Below are 17041 nucleotides of genomic sequence, written 5' to 3'. Positions count from 1 at the left end.
AGAAATGTATGCGGGTTTGGAACCATTTGAGGGTGAGGAAATAGTGTGAACATTTTTAGTTGTGGGTGAACTATCCCTTTAAGCTTAAAGTATATAGTCCACTTTATATGCACTTAAAAAAAAAAAGAGTCCCAATTATGCATTAAAAAGGTCATATTTTGGTTTTGGAGGTCTTCAACAATCTGATATGCATGCATGGTCAAAAAACACTTTCATTGTCTTATAATATGCATTTATTTTTACCTAATTATCCCAACGACGCCTATATGATTCGGTCAGCAATTCATTTGTTCCCAAACACCTCCTTAGCACGATGCTAATCTGCGCTGATTGGTCCGATTACCCAGTCTGTTGTGATTGGTCGACTGCGTTCAGCGTGAGAAAGGCCCACCACGGAATGCAGAGTATATGTGTGAGCCCAATGCAGGAGTGCATTAAGCAATGCAGTTTAACATCAGCATATTGACCTATTCTAGCAATATTCTTAAGTAAAAACAGTGACACACATTCAGTGTTAATACACACAGTGGCAAAAGCTGAACTATTTTGAAACTTGACCGCCGCATGTGTATAAGAACAGCTGACGGTGGCCAAAGCAATGACAAACGGCAAAGGATCGCAAGCTCACAAACACATTTAAATCCGTAAGCAAAGTGGCATGCACTGTGTTTTCAATGCGCCTTTAGATGTGACACTACAAGCTGTTACAAGTAACAAAACACAATTAAATACATAAATTGCAAGCTAGAGAAAACAAAGAGGCAACCATTTTAATTGCACTAACTTACACTTACACAAATATAGGAAGAAACTGATCCATGAACTGTGTACCGTAAAGTTCCGGTCAAGCTCTGACAAAGTCCCATACATCAGTAGTCTATTCTGATCCTTCCTTTCATAAATGGCTGACGAATGCCCCGTTGTAGATTGCTGAAGCACTCGTCAGAAAAATGACGGAAACACAACACAAGGCTGAGCTATAATCCTGAGGTATTTTTGCAAAAATAAACTTTAACCACTGACTCTTACCTCACACTTCAGAGCACAGCGTCTTGGCGACTTGATTCAACCAGGATCTGCTACAGTGTTTGTCTTCTCCTTTTTCTTTCTACAGTGTTTATGGGTGGGTCTGGGAGTTTCAATTTTCCAAGGTTTGCACGCGCAATAAATGGACAGGGCTTGAGTTCCGTATCGACGTCATGCCGGCACTGCTAAAGACTCTTTACAGCGGCAATTAATTCGAACCACTTTGAGTCGACTCTTTAATAGATGAATCTATAGTTTTAAACACAGCGCACTTTCAGATTTGAGCCTTAGCTGGATATTTCACTTCACTTAGAACTGTGGTACACACTGCATAAAGGTCATTTTCAAAAACCCATAATAAGGGCTCTTTAAACACTACTTAGTTTGTCTACAAGGTGTAAATACTGAACATAGTGTAAGATATAAAAGGTAAGTTAAGGCTTAAAGTATACTTTAGTCATATTTACACAACCACTTTAGGGTGGTCCTAAAACAGGTCTCTGTCTGCTCAGAATTAAGTGTAAAGACGAAATGCCACATTAAACCGTCTGAATAAATATACATTTTTTAGAATTTATGCTGCTTCGGGTTTGGTTTGTGTGCGACCTCTGTGCATCTTTTTCATACTTACTAGGCTATATTCACAGTGCTCGTCAATCAAATTTTCCTGTTAGTACAGGCCAGAGATACTGTAAATAACATCTTTGTTTGGTGTTAAATGCTTCGAATGTGAGTTTGAATACCATTACTGTGACATTCATACAGTAGCTAAACCGAAAGCTGCTATAAGTTTACCTCAGATGTTGATGTAAAGCTGACACGGCAGGGTGAAGCAGGCATTAAGGCACATGAATTTAAAAAGACAGACCTAAATAAACACTTTTCAGTCATTGTCAAAAATACAAATCAATTTAATGTCACACTTTATTTTAAAATACAATTCATGCTATTAACAAACCATTACCAAACCATTAACTAAGACCTTTAGCTCAACAAACTACTGATTAGCTGCTACTTAGTAATAGTTAGTAAGGTAGTAGTTGGGTTTAGGTTTAGGGTAGGATTAGGGGTCTCCCTTATCTGACCCATTCCTTTCAGGTTTTGAAATCTCTTCTAATGATCTGATGAATTTATTCAGGTATGTTTGATTAGGTTTGTGGTTGAAAATGTGTACTGTTGGTGTGCCTTCAGGAACAGGGTTGAGAAACGCTTACAATGGTTACGATAAAAGATTTCCTTGTCATACAATTTCATCTAATCTTGTAATAGTCTAGTGCAGGGGTGCCCAAACTTTTTCTTATGATGGGCCAAAATCCAAGCTTGATTGAGAGATGTGGGTCGAAAGTAAATATAGCAAACTGTATTGCAATAAATTTGCCATGGGTAATTTCCTAATTTATTTCCTAATATTTATAAATAAATAGAAAAAATGCTTCAACTGTATTTACTAATACATTCAAATAAAAAAATATATATAATATTTTAACAAACTTATTACAATAAAACCATAAAAAAACAAAAAAAAATCCAAACAATGGAATTCAATGGTGATTACACCAATCATGCTGAACCTGCCTTTGCCTTGATTTGCACCATAGATATATACACTAGATATCGCATACGGACCCTGAGCATGCGTCAACAGTGCTGCCACATTTGTACAGTGCTCCCAGGACAAATGTCATTTAACCGCACTAGTCAAGACTAAAGCCAATGTGAAGATGCTGGACTTTTAGAGCTGTGTATGGGTCTAGTAAAGAGCAAACAAAGAAAATGAAGCACAAAGGCACACAAGAACATTTCATAGGTAAGATTTCGTTTTTTAAAGTTTTTATATATTATGAACTTTTGTGCTAAACAAGTATTGATGATAATACAGTCACTTACTGCAGTGACCATGAGGCAAAGTAGCACCAAACTTGCACTAAATACTAGGCTTATGCTAGTTTTGTTGAATAAAATAAACAAACAATGTCAATGAAATATGACAACAAGATGCTGTGGTGCTAGAAATGTGTATTATTGTCGACTAAGTGAACAAGTCATTCATAACGAATCACACCCTCTGTTTGAATTAGATGTGAAAGCGGGAGAGGGGGTGTGTTTCAGGACAGGAATTAGATCAAATTTAACAGGGAGAGTGGATAATACATTTCCATGCACACAACATGCTCTTTGTCGGCAATGCCAGTGCGGTCACTGATCCATCAATGTAGAAAAGGGATGTAAATTTATAATTTTCAAAATTTAAAAAAAGATATTTGCACACTGACCACCGGGAAAACTCCCGATCATAGATACAGTATATGTATACATGCGTATATATCTCTGGCTCTGGATCGCCAGTCCTACACTGCACCTTGGTCTCACATTCATTTCAAAGGAGCGCTACCCTGTACTAAAATGGCAGCTCTAATGATGCATTCCTTCCAATAGACAACAATAGTGTAGGCGACATCTAATATAAATATCTGTGGATTTGCACGCTGTTGTCTTCTGGTTTGTCCCCTATTCGTTAAGTGATAGTATGTATGTTTTTAAAAAATCTGATTCATGCACAACATTTAATTGAAACATTTAATTTCAGTTAGCTTTTTTGTTGCTAAACAATAAAACAAACAAACAAAAGGTTACATTAAAATAGAAATGAGAATCTCTGTTAAAGACATTGCCCAACCCTCCCCAATCATTTGCCTTCTGGCGGGCCAAATCAAAAGATACAAAGGGCCAACTTTGGCCTGCGGGCCCTAGTTTGGGCATCTCTGGTCTAGTATAAAAGTTTTGTAATAACCCCTAGTAACACTCGAGGGTTTTTCCATTGAGTGCTCAATAAAGGTTTTCATTATGAGACGAGTGATGAATGATAATTTACATATGCTGACCACTTTCTAGATACAAATATTGGAACTGCTGCTGTATAAAAACCACCGACTTCAACGCCTTCCTGGACCAGAAGGGCTGCACATCTGGAAAGCACTGCTGGATCCCCAAACAGGTGCTTGTGGACTTCACACTGCTGTTATTTACATGGACACACACTGTATAATCAGCAATTCCTCTCTGAGAAACGTGCATGTTGTGTTTGTTTGGTCTGCAGGATAAAAAGAAGGTGGCCTGTCGGCACGATTGGCATCAGACGGGGAACCAGGTTGTGGTCACGATCTACGCCAAAAACTGCAATCCAGATCATTCCTATGTGGAGGCCAACCGCACTGTGGTGAGTTCAACACTTCTGATGTTCCATCTGCACATCAGCGTCCCGTCAGATTTTTCATGCAGTGCTTTGGGTCTGTTTTTGTGTTCTTCATCAATCTGCAGTTGACCTGCCACATTCAGTTTGAGGGCGACAAAGTGTTTCATAAGGACATCCATTTATGGGGGGTAAGACTGCTGTGCATTCATCATTCCTTAGGATTTAGCACTGACAGAGTTAATACTGAAAATACTTTATAATCCTTGCATGTTCTTGTTTTATTGACTGTTTTAAGTCGTTTATAGTTTTTTATTATTTAATGTTAAGTTCAGTTTGATATATTTTTTTTCAAATTTCATTCATTTCAGTTTAACATTTAGAAATTTAATTAGTTTTTATTAATACATTTTTAATAATAATAATAATCACAGTAATAATACTAATAATATAAACTTTATTTTACATAGCGGCTTTAAAAGGCAAATCTCAAAGCGCTTTACAAATATAACAAGTACAGAAGTAAAAGATATGTATAATGACACATTCAGAAAAGATTAGACAAAATAAAGCAATTCTAATAAAGAAAAACAAAGAAATATTTACTTAAATAATTTTAATCACTTTAAAAAAACTAGTTTATGGCACCATTTCCTATATTTCATTTGAAATGTATTGTAAATATATATTCATTTAGTATTATTTATATAAAAAGTTGAGATTTAATTTAATATTTAGAATTAGCTTTTAATTTACATTTTCACTTAATATTTAATTCTTTTATATGTAATTGTTTTAGATTCATCTTTATTCTTTTTTTATATTTATAAATGTTTTTATATTTAATTTTAGTTTGTTTCATGTAGCTATATTCATATTTAAACTTATTTAGTTTTCATTAATATTTAGAATGTTTTAATTTTTAATTTTTATTTAATATTTAGTACTTTTGTCTATAATCATGTGCTAGTTGCATCTTTATTCTTTTTTATGTTTATAAATTAATTTATATTTAACTTTTGTTTGTTTTAGTTAGCCATCTTAATATTTAAACTTTTATTTGGTTATTATTAATATTTAGAATTGGCTTTAATGTTATGTTTATTAATTATGTGCTAATTCAGCCTGATCTCACGAGAAAACATGAGTATTTTACGTTTTGTCAGTTTAGTGGCTAATTCATACGAATTCGAAAATGTACGATTTTAAAAATAAGGCATGGCACCCAACCCTACCCCTAAACCCAACCGTCATTGGGGGATGAGCACTTCGTTCTAAATTATACGAATTACATTAGAGTACAAATTCATACGGATTAGCCACTAAATCAAAAAGTTACGAATTGCCGTGAGATTGCGTTGGCTAGTTTCATCTTTATATATTTTTTGATATTTATAAATGTGCTATACTTAATTTTAGTTTGTTTCAGTTATCCATATTAATATTTAATCTAATATTTAGTTTTCAGTTATATTTAGAATTAGCTTTTATTTTAAATTTTCACCTGATATTTAGTACTTTCGTCTGCTATTGTGCACTCATTTATTTAATTTATTTATACTTTTTTATTTAATATTTGTTTGTTTCAGTTAGCTGTATTCATATTTAAACTATTGTTTAGTTGTCATTTATATTTAATTTTTACTGAATATTTACTACTTAATTTGTAATTATGTGCTAGTTTCATTCAATTCTTTTTAATATTAAATACTTTATTTAATATTATGTACTATTATTTAATATTTAAACTGTTATTTCAGTTAGTTGCCAAGGGAATGTTACTCATTTCCATGAGTTAATATTTAATCAGAATGTTTCAGTATACATCAAGTTTTATAAATATTTAGAATTGGCTTTTATTATTGTAAGCTAATATTTCATTTTAGATTTAATATTTTTAAACAACCAAACAAAGACTAGTTGGTGGTTTTTGTATTTCAACTTTTTCACACAGCCAACATTTCTAACTCTTGTTTATTTTAAGCTTTTCATATAATTTATTGTAATAAATCTCCATCAAATATTTTAATGTTCATTAACACTTATTTCAGTCATTTTAGTGTAATCGAATGCTAATATATCAAAGTATTCATATCAAACATAAACCAGAGTCAGCCTGTGTCTGTTTTTCTCAGGTGATTGACATAAAGAGCAGTTTTGTGAACATGGTGCCATCTAAGGTTGAGGTGAGCATGAGGAAGGCCGATGCTGTAGCCTGGGGAAAACTGGAGGACCCCAAACACAAACCTGAGCCGGAGCTCACCGACAACATGAACAGCGCAGAGCAGGAGGAGGTCAAGCCCCAGTGGGACATTTCAGACGATGACATCAGCGAGTCTGACTGGGAGGACGAAGAGGAGGAGGAGGAGAAAAAAGAAGAAAAACAGAAGGAAGATGCTGAGAATGGACCGCCTGAGCTAGAGGAGCCTGCTGATGTCAAACAAGAGAAATGAACATTCATGCTGGAGTGTTGTGTTTACAAGCACATAGGGGATTTATACTAATGCCTTCAGGTATGTCAGGTTTTTTTCACACTTTTTTTTTCACAGTTGTGTTTGCGAAAATCTTTTGTCTATGATTGTGTGTTAAAGGTTGAAGAAGTCTTAAAATACTTTTTCTTTCAATTCTGCTGTTTCATTGAGATTTTTGAAAATAAATTCATTTCTATTATGAAGTAGGAGGGAGAAATTTATATTAGTATAAGATTTTTTGAAAGAATTCTCACACAGTAAGGCTGCATTTATTTAGTCAGAATTACAGTAAAGCAATAATATTAATTACAGCAGGTTTTGTCACATGAGACTTCAGAAATCATCGTCATGTGATTTTCTTTGTAATTTGGTGCATAAGAAACATTCAAGAAGCAGGATTATTTAATGGAACTGGACTGGAAATAAAAGTTTTCTGGTTACACTTCAAAATGTCTTGTTAGTTAATAGCTAAGATATTAACAATACATGTGTTCCATTGTTTATCTTTTTATTTTCTAATGTTTTTTCATTTTTCAAACATCAAGTTTGTCGTCTTATTTTACATCTCGTAATTTTGAAAGTTTTGACTCCTCTTGAAAGTTTTATTTTCTAAGACACAATTTGATCATTTTGACACCTGTTTCATGACAGATACTTGTATAATTAAAAAATAGTTATTGAAATCTTTAATTATTTAAAAATATACTTTAATTAGGGTTGGAACATCTCTATTGTTTACAATTTGGTTCCAAATGTCCGAAACATGGTTATAGCTCAGCTGAACAAACTACTAATTTTGAGGTATCATATTTTTTATTTAATCATTTTGTGTTTTTAGTAAATCCTAATTTTGACTTTTTACTGAATGATTTTTGACATTCTCATAATTTACAGTTGTGTAATGTGTAGTATTTTATACAGTTTTTGACATATCTGTCATAGTTTTGAGACATCTGCTTTTTTATCTAATAATTTGGACTAAAAAGAACTTATGAGATATTTAGTTACTAACAAAAAGTTGTCAAAATTATGAGTACATAATTTGTACTCATAATTTTGACAACTTTTTGTTAGTAACTAAATATCTCATAAGTAATCGACTTTTATCATAATCTCAGACCTTTTTAATTTAATTTGACAAGAAAATCTAAATTTACTTTTTAATTCATAATTTTCACATTCTCATAATTTAGAGTCAGTAATTAAACTTTAATCTAATTGACTCATAATTTTAACTTGCTATTACATAATTTAAACTTTTTATCTCAATGTTTACCTTGTAATTTAGACTTTTCTAATATTTTTTGCCTCATAAGTTAACTCATAATTTCAATTTATCTATTTTTTAACTTTCTATCTCATGATTTAAAGTTAGAAATCCTTATAATTTTTGACTGTCATATTTCATATTTTTTTACGTTCTCCTAATATGTTCTCTTCTTAGTGTCAAAATTCTGAAATTCTGTGATGTAGATAAAACGTAAATATTATGAGATGTAAAAATTATAATATATAACATAAACTATGTGGCAAGTCAAAAGTAGGAGATAAAATGTGATTAAAATTATGAGATAAAATGTGGTCAAAATTATGACATGAGACAAAAAATCTAAATAATCAAATAAAAGGTTAAAATTATGAGATGGAAACATGATGTGCCAAAGTCAAAATTAAATTGACGAGATAAAAATGATGAGATTAGAATGTCAAAATTATGAGATAAATTATGTGACGTCAAAACTACGATATAAATGAAAATTATGGGATTAAAATTGTGTCAAGTCAAAATTATGAGATATAAAAGTTATGTGATGTCAAAATTATGATATAAATCAAAATGATGAGAAATTATGACAAGTCAAAATCATGAGATTAAGAAGTAAAAATTATGAGATAAAAATTTACAAGTCATAATTATAAGATAAAAATTAAGATGTCAAAATTCTGAGATGAAAAATGATGTGAGAAATCTAAAATAAATTGAGATATGATAAAAAGTCAAAATTATAAGATGTTAAAAATCTAACAAAAGTCAATTATGATTTAATAAAAAGTCTAAATTATGAGATGAAATGTTAAAATTGTTAGATAAACGTCAAAGTCTAAATTATGAGATAAAAGTCTAAAATGTGTCATGAACAGGACTAAAAAAAACAAATTGCAACCAGTCAAACAGCAATGGCCACACTTTATTTTTGCATCAAGTCAACAGCAACAATCCTGAAGTGGGTGATTGCAGTCAGTCGAACAGAGTCCAAGGCCATGGAAGCTTGACTGCAACCCATATGGCAAGAAGTATTTTAAATTAAAAGGATAAATAAGACATCTTCAAAGTAAACAGTAGTCTCGACAATGACCAGCAAATAACATCTACCTCTTCCATTTTGATTCATTTTCACTCTCAAAAATAAAAAAACAAACTCTGTTCATAAAATAATCGCCTTTCACTATGAACCTGATTAAATCTATGCGTTGATACACAGAGATGGTCAAATAACGTATACGTCATGTTAATCAAAACTGAACAGCACTCAACATTTCATCAAAGTTGAGGAACTTTAAAACAAAAACATGCAAAATAATAGTAATAAATACACAGTCCAGCTTTTATGAGCATAAGCAGCACCTTGACTGTCCATTAAACGTTCCTACATTTTGTGATGTCTTATTTGAGCAATACTGTTAGACTTTGGCTCACAACTATCAAGAAAACGATTAAGTAGTTCAGTATTGTGTGTATTTTCTTTTGATGGAATAAACAGAGTTACACCGTACCATTGGAGTGTGCTGATAAACACCGTTGTGAACCATACATTAGCTGAGATCAAGTTTTGCTCAGGGTTTTCTCATATACAGACTGAGCCCTCTGTCAGGGACGGCAGCTGGATAACATTCAGAAGTTTGATTATATGTAACACCTCATCATCGATTTTCCATACCAAAGAAATCAAAACACACTCAACCTTTAAGTCTGCTTATTTTTTTTTCCTCTTTAAAACTATATTAAAGTGCAAGGCGAGATAAAATACATCTTGAAATAGTTTTTACGACATACAGCATCACACGAGATTTTCCCTGCAGAAAGAAAGTAAAGAAAGAGCTCACTTTAAAACCACTGCGCTTCATTTTACTCACTTGGCACAAGAGTTACGGCACTGAAGCTTCTAGAACAACGGCTCAATTGACACACTAGTGATACACCACCACGACTTGGCTGACGATTCGATTAAAAAGAAAAAAGTAGACCTTTTTTTCCTGCATAAGAGCATGAAAGGCATGCAGAAACCTAGATGGTCTTTGATAGAGAGATACAGAGACGAGATGCAGGTTAACTAGAACCATTTTGACGAATACTACAAGTCCACCATACATTCATTCATCAGGATATTCCCTTTTTTGTGTGTGCGTGTCTTCATTTCAGTACAGTCGTTTTAGTTTGTTCCTTTCTTGTTGTTCAGACGGCGACGGGACGGGGTCTTTTTGGAGAACAAAGTTTATAGTTTGTATTTGAAGGCTTGAATACTAAAAATAAAGAACAAAAGTAGCGAGATATTAAAAAAACCAGGAGAACTCATCACTCCACTTTCTGCTCTGATGGTGAGCACTTCCTATGACATCATCGCAGGCGGAGAAGAAAGCAAACAGAAGCACAGTAATGCAGTGCCGCGTCGCCCTCCAAAATAAGCTTGCAAACACTAAAGGTGGGCAATGTGCGTCTGCACCGGGGGTCTCGGGTCATCCTCACTGAGCGTAAAGCAGCGTCTCGTGGCAGAGCGTATCCTCTTGACAGCAATCCAGCTCTTCAGTTTCCTGCAGGATCCACATCACACGCGCCGGCTTTGATATCCCATGATCCTGAGGGAAAACAAATAGGCTGTGATTGGCATTTAACGTGAATCACTAATTAATGTTGCTTTTTCGATTTTTCATGTGGTGATAAAATATCAACACATGAAGATCGAATAAAATGCTTTTTTTGTTTCAAATCAGAGACTTAGTTCTGTGTGTGCATACATCATTCATTTTCTTTTCGGCTTAGTCCCTTTATTAATCTGGGGTCGCCACAGCGGAATGAACCGCCAACTTATCCAGCATGTTTTTACGCATATATATATATATATAAATAAAATGGACATTTTCTAGTAAAAAATATTCTGAGGGCTGTCAAATTTGTCAAAATCAAAACAAATGCTTCAAATAAGCCATTTTATGAGTCATTTTTCATATAAAAATGTACACATTTTACCGGCCACTATATTAGGTACACTTTACTAGTACCAAGTTGGACCCTTTTTTGCCTTCAGAACAGCCTGAATTCTTCATGGCATAGATTCAACAAGGTGCTGGAAAATTCCTCAGAGTTTTTGGTCCATATTGACATGACAGCATCACGCAGTTGCTGCAGATTTGTCGGCTGCACATGATACCTAATAAAGTGGCCGGTGAGTATAAATCATGCTTCTGAGTAATACTGTACATAATAAAATAACCCAAAGTACATCGTAAAAAGTGATTACATTTAAAAAAGTGAGTGTATCCATTGCTTTTAAAGCGATAAGTTACAAGTTATGTTAAGTCTTAACAGTTCCAAGTTACTACAGGTTTGCTCACTTTTTTAAAGTAAAATCAACTTGACGCTTTTAAGGCAACAGTTTTACTCATTTATTTAAAGTAACTAATCATTTACTACAGGTGTAACTACTTCACTTTTCTTGTGGTTAATGCTGATTTTCTGCTAGTTAACGTGTACGTGTACGTGTGTGTGTGTGTGTGTGTGTGTACGTACGTGTGTGTGTGTGTGCGTGTGCGTGTGCGTGTGTGTTACCTGACAGAGAGCTGCTAGAGCGCTGCTTGTGTAACCTTTCCTTCTCTTTCTTCCCCTTGGGCATGATTTTCAGCTTCATGCTGCTTTTCCCAGACACACGGGAGGATTCCTGGAGGAAAAAACAGGAACTTATTTGTCACATGTCTCAAACGATCTACTACTTTTTATTTTGCCCAGAATTTGAAATGTTCAGTGTCTCTGGATTTACAGTTGATTGGTTTTACAGGTTTAGGTTTAACAACTTTATTAATCCCACCAGTGGCAATTTAATTAGGGCAGTGGCAATCACTTACAAACAACATTAAAATACCCAATCCAGCATGCTTCATAATAACTTCACAAATGTAAGCTTCTAAATCTGGTATCACATTATTTTGATGGCCCCTTTAACACATTTTGTTGAATTGAAGTTACATTGCATCTACATGTTCTAATTCTCATTAGATTATAAGTAGACTGTTAGGTTGGGGTTAGAGTTATAGTTAGTGTAAGTTGACATGTACTTGCAAAGTTTCTTATAGTCAGTTAAAAGTCTGTTGAAGGAGCAGTATCAGCAGATATTAAGCAGGCAGTCTACTAATACTCAAATAAGAAGTAACTGGAATGTAGTTGTAATGCAACTTTTAGTCAACAAAATAAAGTGTTATACTAAATCATTATTGCCTCAGGAACAAAGGAGAATTTACATCTATTAACCACCTATCACACTTTGAATTTTCCTCATGTTACTCTGCTAGACTCCGCAGAGACAAACCAATAATCTTGAAGCAGGTCTTGACTAAGCTTTGACTAAGGCGATTGTTTTTGTCTCTAACAGAAAGTGAGGAGAACCAGCAGAAAAAGGATCATCTGTTTGGTTTAACAATAAACTACTGATTCCATTTCTTCTAAATTTGAAACACAAATGTAGTCATACAGAGAATTTTCTTTGTGTGAATTAAGAAAATGCTCATTTCAAGACAACACAATGTCAATCTAAATTTTGGTTTGTGAGGCCAGTATTTGGTAGAATAACCATTTTGCTTGAAATAATTTGTAATTCTAAATTGTCATTAAAAAAAAATCACTAATGTATTGAATATTACCATGCAAGGATGCCATTTTAAACCATAAACACTAGATTTGGAGGTCAGTAAATGGCTTTTGAAAGCTTCTAATGTTATCACTCAATTAAATGGGCGTTATTAGTGGTTATCAGCTGATTGAAATGGGCCAGTATGGGCTTTCTGCGCCTACTAGTAGGCTCAGAAGGCAGTTATCATCCATCCACATGGTTAATCAGGTATAGATCACATACGGCTGAGGCCGGAAATTAATGAGAATTATTTAAATTATTTCTTAAATTTGCCATTAACTATGGAGGCTTGAGAAAGCCCACATACTGTAAACTACATAAACTTATTGTTCCGTCTTCTTCTTAGACTATTTTAAGAACGCATCTCTTCCTAGACCGTTCATACTACAATCACCAAACTAACTCCAAACAATACTTCATTAAGTTGCCATATCTTTTCCAACTGATCCGATGGGAAAAGTCCCATTGACTTAACATTGGACCAAATTTTATGACTTCATAACTTTACGTCAGACTGTCATACAGACTTAAGGTTATGCTCAATCAACTCAGACCACCAATCTGCCAATCACTGATGACCTTTCAACTTGCTAGCCACACCCTAGCAATCACTTACGGCACCTTAGCAACTATCCCATAGACTTCCATTGTAAAAAAAAACTGCCACTGACTTTACATTGGACATACTAACAATGTTCATGCTAGCAATATACTAATCCAAACGAACGACATAAAAATCGTACTGAAAACATACTAACAAACATACTAAACAAACTAGCATCCTAAACAAAAAAATCACTCAGAACCCCCTATCAACAGCCTAGCAAGAAACATGCCAATGCATACTAGAAACATGCTGAACTATATGTAGTTATAACAGTTTCAAAGTTCTTAAAAACTACTTCAATGATTTAAACTCTTAAACTACATCAAACTTTCAGACTGGGCTTTCTCAAGACACCATAGAGTTTGTCTACGAACTTTACTTTTCTAGTTGTATTTTATTAACGTCTTCCCCTACCCCAACCCTAAACCCAATCATCACAGTAATGTAAAAACAGATCTGGATCTGGAGTCTTCTTTATTAGCACAGCTGATTAACCATGTGGATGGATGATAACAGCCTTCTGACAAAATTAGACAAATAAAACTGGTTAAATGACAATGTACTGACATTAGGAAATGTTCCCTGAGCATGAGCTGAAAATGATTTTTAAAAGTCCAAATTTAAAACATTTAAATAACAATAAAATAGCAAAATCTGACTGTTTTACTGTAATTTAGATTAAGTAAATGCAGATTTGGCAAGCTCTGAGTAGATGAGGACTCCAGGAGGATATTTAAATGATTTATGTTATTGTTGTTATCTAAAAGCGCACCACATTGAATCAACCTCTCAGAATCCAGCTGTTGTGCTTCATTAAATACAATCATGCAGTTTTACAATGTAAAGCTGGCACAGACCTCCTCAGAGCAGTGCATGCTGGGACAGATCCAGTGAATGTCCTCCAGCTTCTGTAATTCAGCGCTGAGACTCTCCACTGTAGACAGAAGCTCCTCTTTCTGAGAAGACTCCAGCTGCTACACACACACAGAGAAATGTCTTAATCAGATGTCAGACTCCATTAAACACAAGGAAAGTGTTTCTGCTCACCAGCAGTTTCCCCTCCAGGAGCATCTTGGTCTCTTGCTGGAGAACTGTACTGCTGTTGACAATATCTACAGCTGTACTGCGGCTCAAACCCTGTGGAGAAAGACACACACATACACACACAGGTTCTCAATGATGACATTACATAGACTTCCATTGTATTTACAGTATATCAGGTTAATGAGAGTGTCTGTCTATGGCCTGACCCTAAACCAAACCCTCACAGAAACAAATGCCAATCATTAGATACTAATAAAAACACGTTCTTTTAATCAGTGAGCACCAGTGAAACATCCTCACTAGTAGGTCGTTTTGATATCTTACTATATAAGTTAGGACCTGCACACACACACACACATGCTGGTATTAGTGATTTGCAGGGATTCTCCATAGATGTACTGTATTTTACACAGTAAAACCACTTCTTATATGACCCTACCCCTAACCATCATCAGGCAAAATTTGAAAGTGAATCTTGATAGAGTATAACTACACTACCTGACAAAAGTCTTGTCGTCTATCCCAGTTCTAAGAGAAACAAAAAATAACTTGACTTCTAGTTGATCATTTGGAAATTGGCAGAAGGTATTTTTCCGATGAATCATGTTGAACTGCATCTCCATCATCACAAATACTGCAGACCTATTGGAACCTGAATAGCCCCAAAATTCTTATAGAAATCAGTCAAGTTTGATAAAGGAAAAATCATGTTTTGGGATTACATTCAGTATGGGGGCGTGTGAGAGATCTGCAGAGTGGATGGCCACATCAACAGCCTGAGGTATCAAGAAATTTGTGCTGCCCATTACATTAGAAACCACAGGAGAGGCCAAATTCTTCAGCAGGATGGTGCTCCTTCTCATACTTCAGCCTCCACATCAAAGATCCTGAAAGCAAAGAAGGTCAAGGTGCTCCAGGATTGGCCAGCCCAGTTACCAGATATGAACATTATTGAGCATGTCTGGGGTGAGATGAAGGAGGTGGCTTTGAAGATGAATCCAAATAATCTTGATGAACTCTGGGAGTCCTGCAGGAACGCTTTCTTTGCCATTCCAGATGACTTTATTAATAAGTTATTTGAGTCATTGCAGAGATGTATGGATGAAGTCCTCCAAGCTCATGGGAGTCATACACAATGTGAATTCTTTTTCCACTGCACCATGACTTTATATACTGTACATTATTTCTGTTAAGTGACAAGACTTTTGTCTAAGCAAAGTCAGAGCTTACTGTCCTAATTAAATAATTAAATATCAAGTCATGATCATATTTTATTTTGGTAAAATAAGCGTAATCTAGAGGCCTTTGCCTTTCATATAAACCACTTCTGATACCACATGATCAACTAGAAGTCAAGTTATTATTTGTTGCTCCTAAAACTTAAATAGCTTCATAAGAAACACTCAAAGCCTCAGCGGGAGGAAAGACATGCTATAATTCCTGAGCCGAGACTCAAAGCTGCACCTGTTAACCTTTCAAGTGGCTCTAAAGCGCATCATTCACTGCTGTGTGTATAGCATAGATCTATATTTGTGTATGTATGCTGGTCTCTCTATAGTCAAATGCCTTTGCTTATATAGTGAAATATGACAACTGAGGACATTTTACTGGTCCTTACTAGTTAAAAGTTAAAAGTTTGATTGTGTTTTTTAGATTAATGCAGGGGTCACCAATCTCGGTCCTGGAGGGCCGGTGTCCCTGCAGAGTTTAGTTTCAACTTGCCTAAAAACAGCTACAATACCCGGATGTTTTAATTATACCTAGTAAGACCTTGATTGGCTTGTTCGGATGTGCTTAATTAGGGTTGGAGATAAACTCTGAAGGAAATGGGCCCTCCAGGAACAGGTTTGGTGACCACTGATTTAGTATTTTACGCTTGGTTCTATGTTTGTTTAGTCAATATGGTAGTTCTATAGGTCAATGATTCCAAAAGTGGGGTCCAGGGATAATGAGGGGGGTCGCTTGGTTATTTCCAAAAATCTAATTCATTTTATGAAACTATTATAATGAACATATTTGTCCAAATGCTACAGAGGATAAAAATAGTAGTTAATAGTTATAAAACTATATATTTTTTTCCATTGGGATGCAACCCCTGGGATCTCATTACATTAGATTAGAGACCCAGCAATAGGGTCAGATGCAGCAGATTGATTTCATGGCACCAGGTTACATTTTCTGACACCTTTACAGCCACGATCGAACATGGAGGATGATCTCCGAGTGGTGGTCTCTAAAAATAAACAAAGAATAGACTTGGGCATATTGCTGTGTGTGAGCCGTTTTGGGTTTTCAAGGTTTGTGTATTTATAACTACCTCAGAGGATATTGGGGGTCATGAGTCACTGACATTGTTATTTTGGGGGTCGAAGGCTGAAAAGTTTGGGAATCCCTACTATAGTGAAGGCAATATATAACCGTGCATTCACACGGGGCTTCAGCGTCAACGCTTGATCGAGGGTGTGTCTGAAGTTAGGGCGGATGCGATCTTCATAGCAGCGACAGCCAATGAAATTAGTCCGCAATCAGCTACTGTCTGAGCTGGGGTATTTGCATAGAGCAATCTGATTGGTTGATAATTCCGATGGCGCTTAAAAAGTAAAAAAATCCTCAACTTCTGCAGCAAGTAACCCTGCTGAAGCAGCACTGACGGACCCACAATTCAGTTCGGCAGCGCTTGACGTCACCCATTTAAAGTGAAGCCCCGTGTGAATAGGGCGTAATTCACCTGATATTAAAACAAATAATGTGAGAGACTAAAACAATTATTAAATTAAAAAATTTAAAACAATAAAGTGTAATA

The 17041-nt window shown here is 34.8% G+C and overlaps 2 protein-coding genes across 3 annotated transcripts in view; one reads left to right on the top strand and one right to left on the bottom strand.

Moving 5' to 3' along the window:
- The window catches only part of zgc:92429 (uncharacterized protein LOC445063 homolog), a 42542-nt gene that overhangs the window by 15555 nt on the left and 9946 nt on the right, over positions 1-17041 (top strand). The window contains exons 8-11 of one of the 2 annotated variants that reach the window (XR_008838073.1): positions 3919-4021; positions 4124-4243; positions 4345-4407; positions 6352-6729. Coding sequence is in view for 1 of the 2 variants with exons in the window: in XM_056461272.1 (XP_056317247.1) it covers positions 3919-4021; positions 4124-4243; positions 4345-4407; positions 6352-6669 (604 nt within the window). In the remaining variant the exon portion in view is untranslated. Of the gene's footprint in view, positions 1-3918; positions 4022-4123; positions 4244-4344; positions 4408-6351; positions 7138-17041 lie in introns of those variants that run through there. The other variant, XM_056461272.1, reaches the window with a different exon arrangement.
- Positions 8856-17041, bottom strand: part of si:dkey-172j4.3 (diacylglycerol kinase delta) — a 152516-nt gene continuing 144330 nt past the window's right edge. The window contains 4 exon segments of the mRNA XM_056461274.1: positions 8856-10542; positions 11513-11621; positions 14052-14168; positions 14242-14331. Of these exon segments, the coding sequence (XP_056317249.1) occupies positions 10490-10542; positions 11513-11621; positions 14052-14168; positions 14242-14331 (369 nt within the window). The 3' untranslated portion in view covers positions 8856-10489.

This window comes from Danio aesculapii, chromosome 7, assembly GCF_903798145.1.
Source record: "Danio aesculapii chromosome 7, fDanAes4.1, whole genome shotgun sequence".
Taxonomy (NCBI): domain Eukaryota; kingdom Metazoa; phylum Chordata; class Actinopteri; order Cypriniformes; family Danionidae; genus Danio; species Danio aesculapii.
Note: the sequence above shows the minus strand (reverse complement) of the source record. Positions and strands in the feature narration are given on the sequence as shown.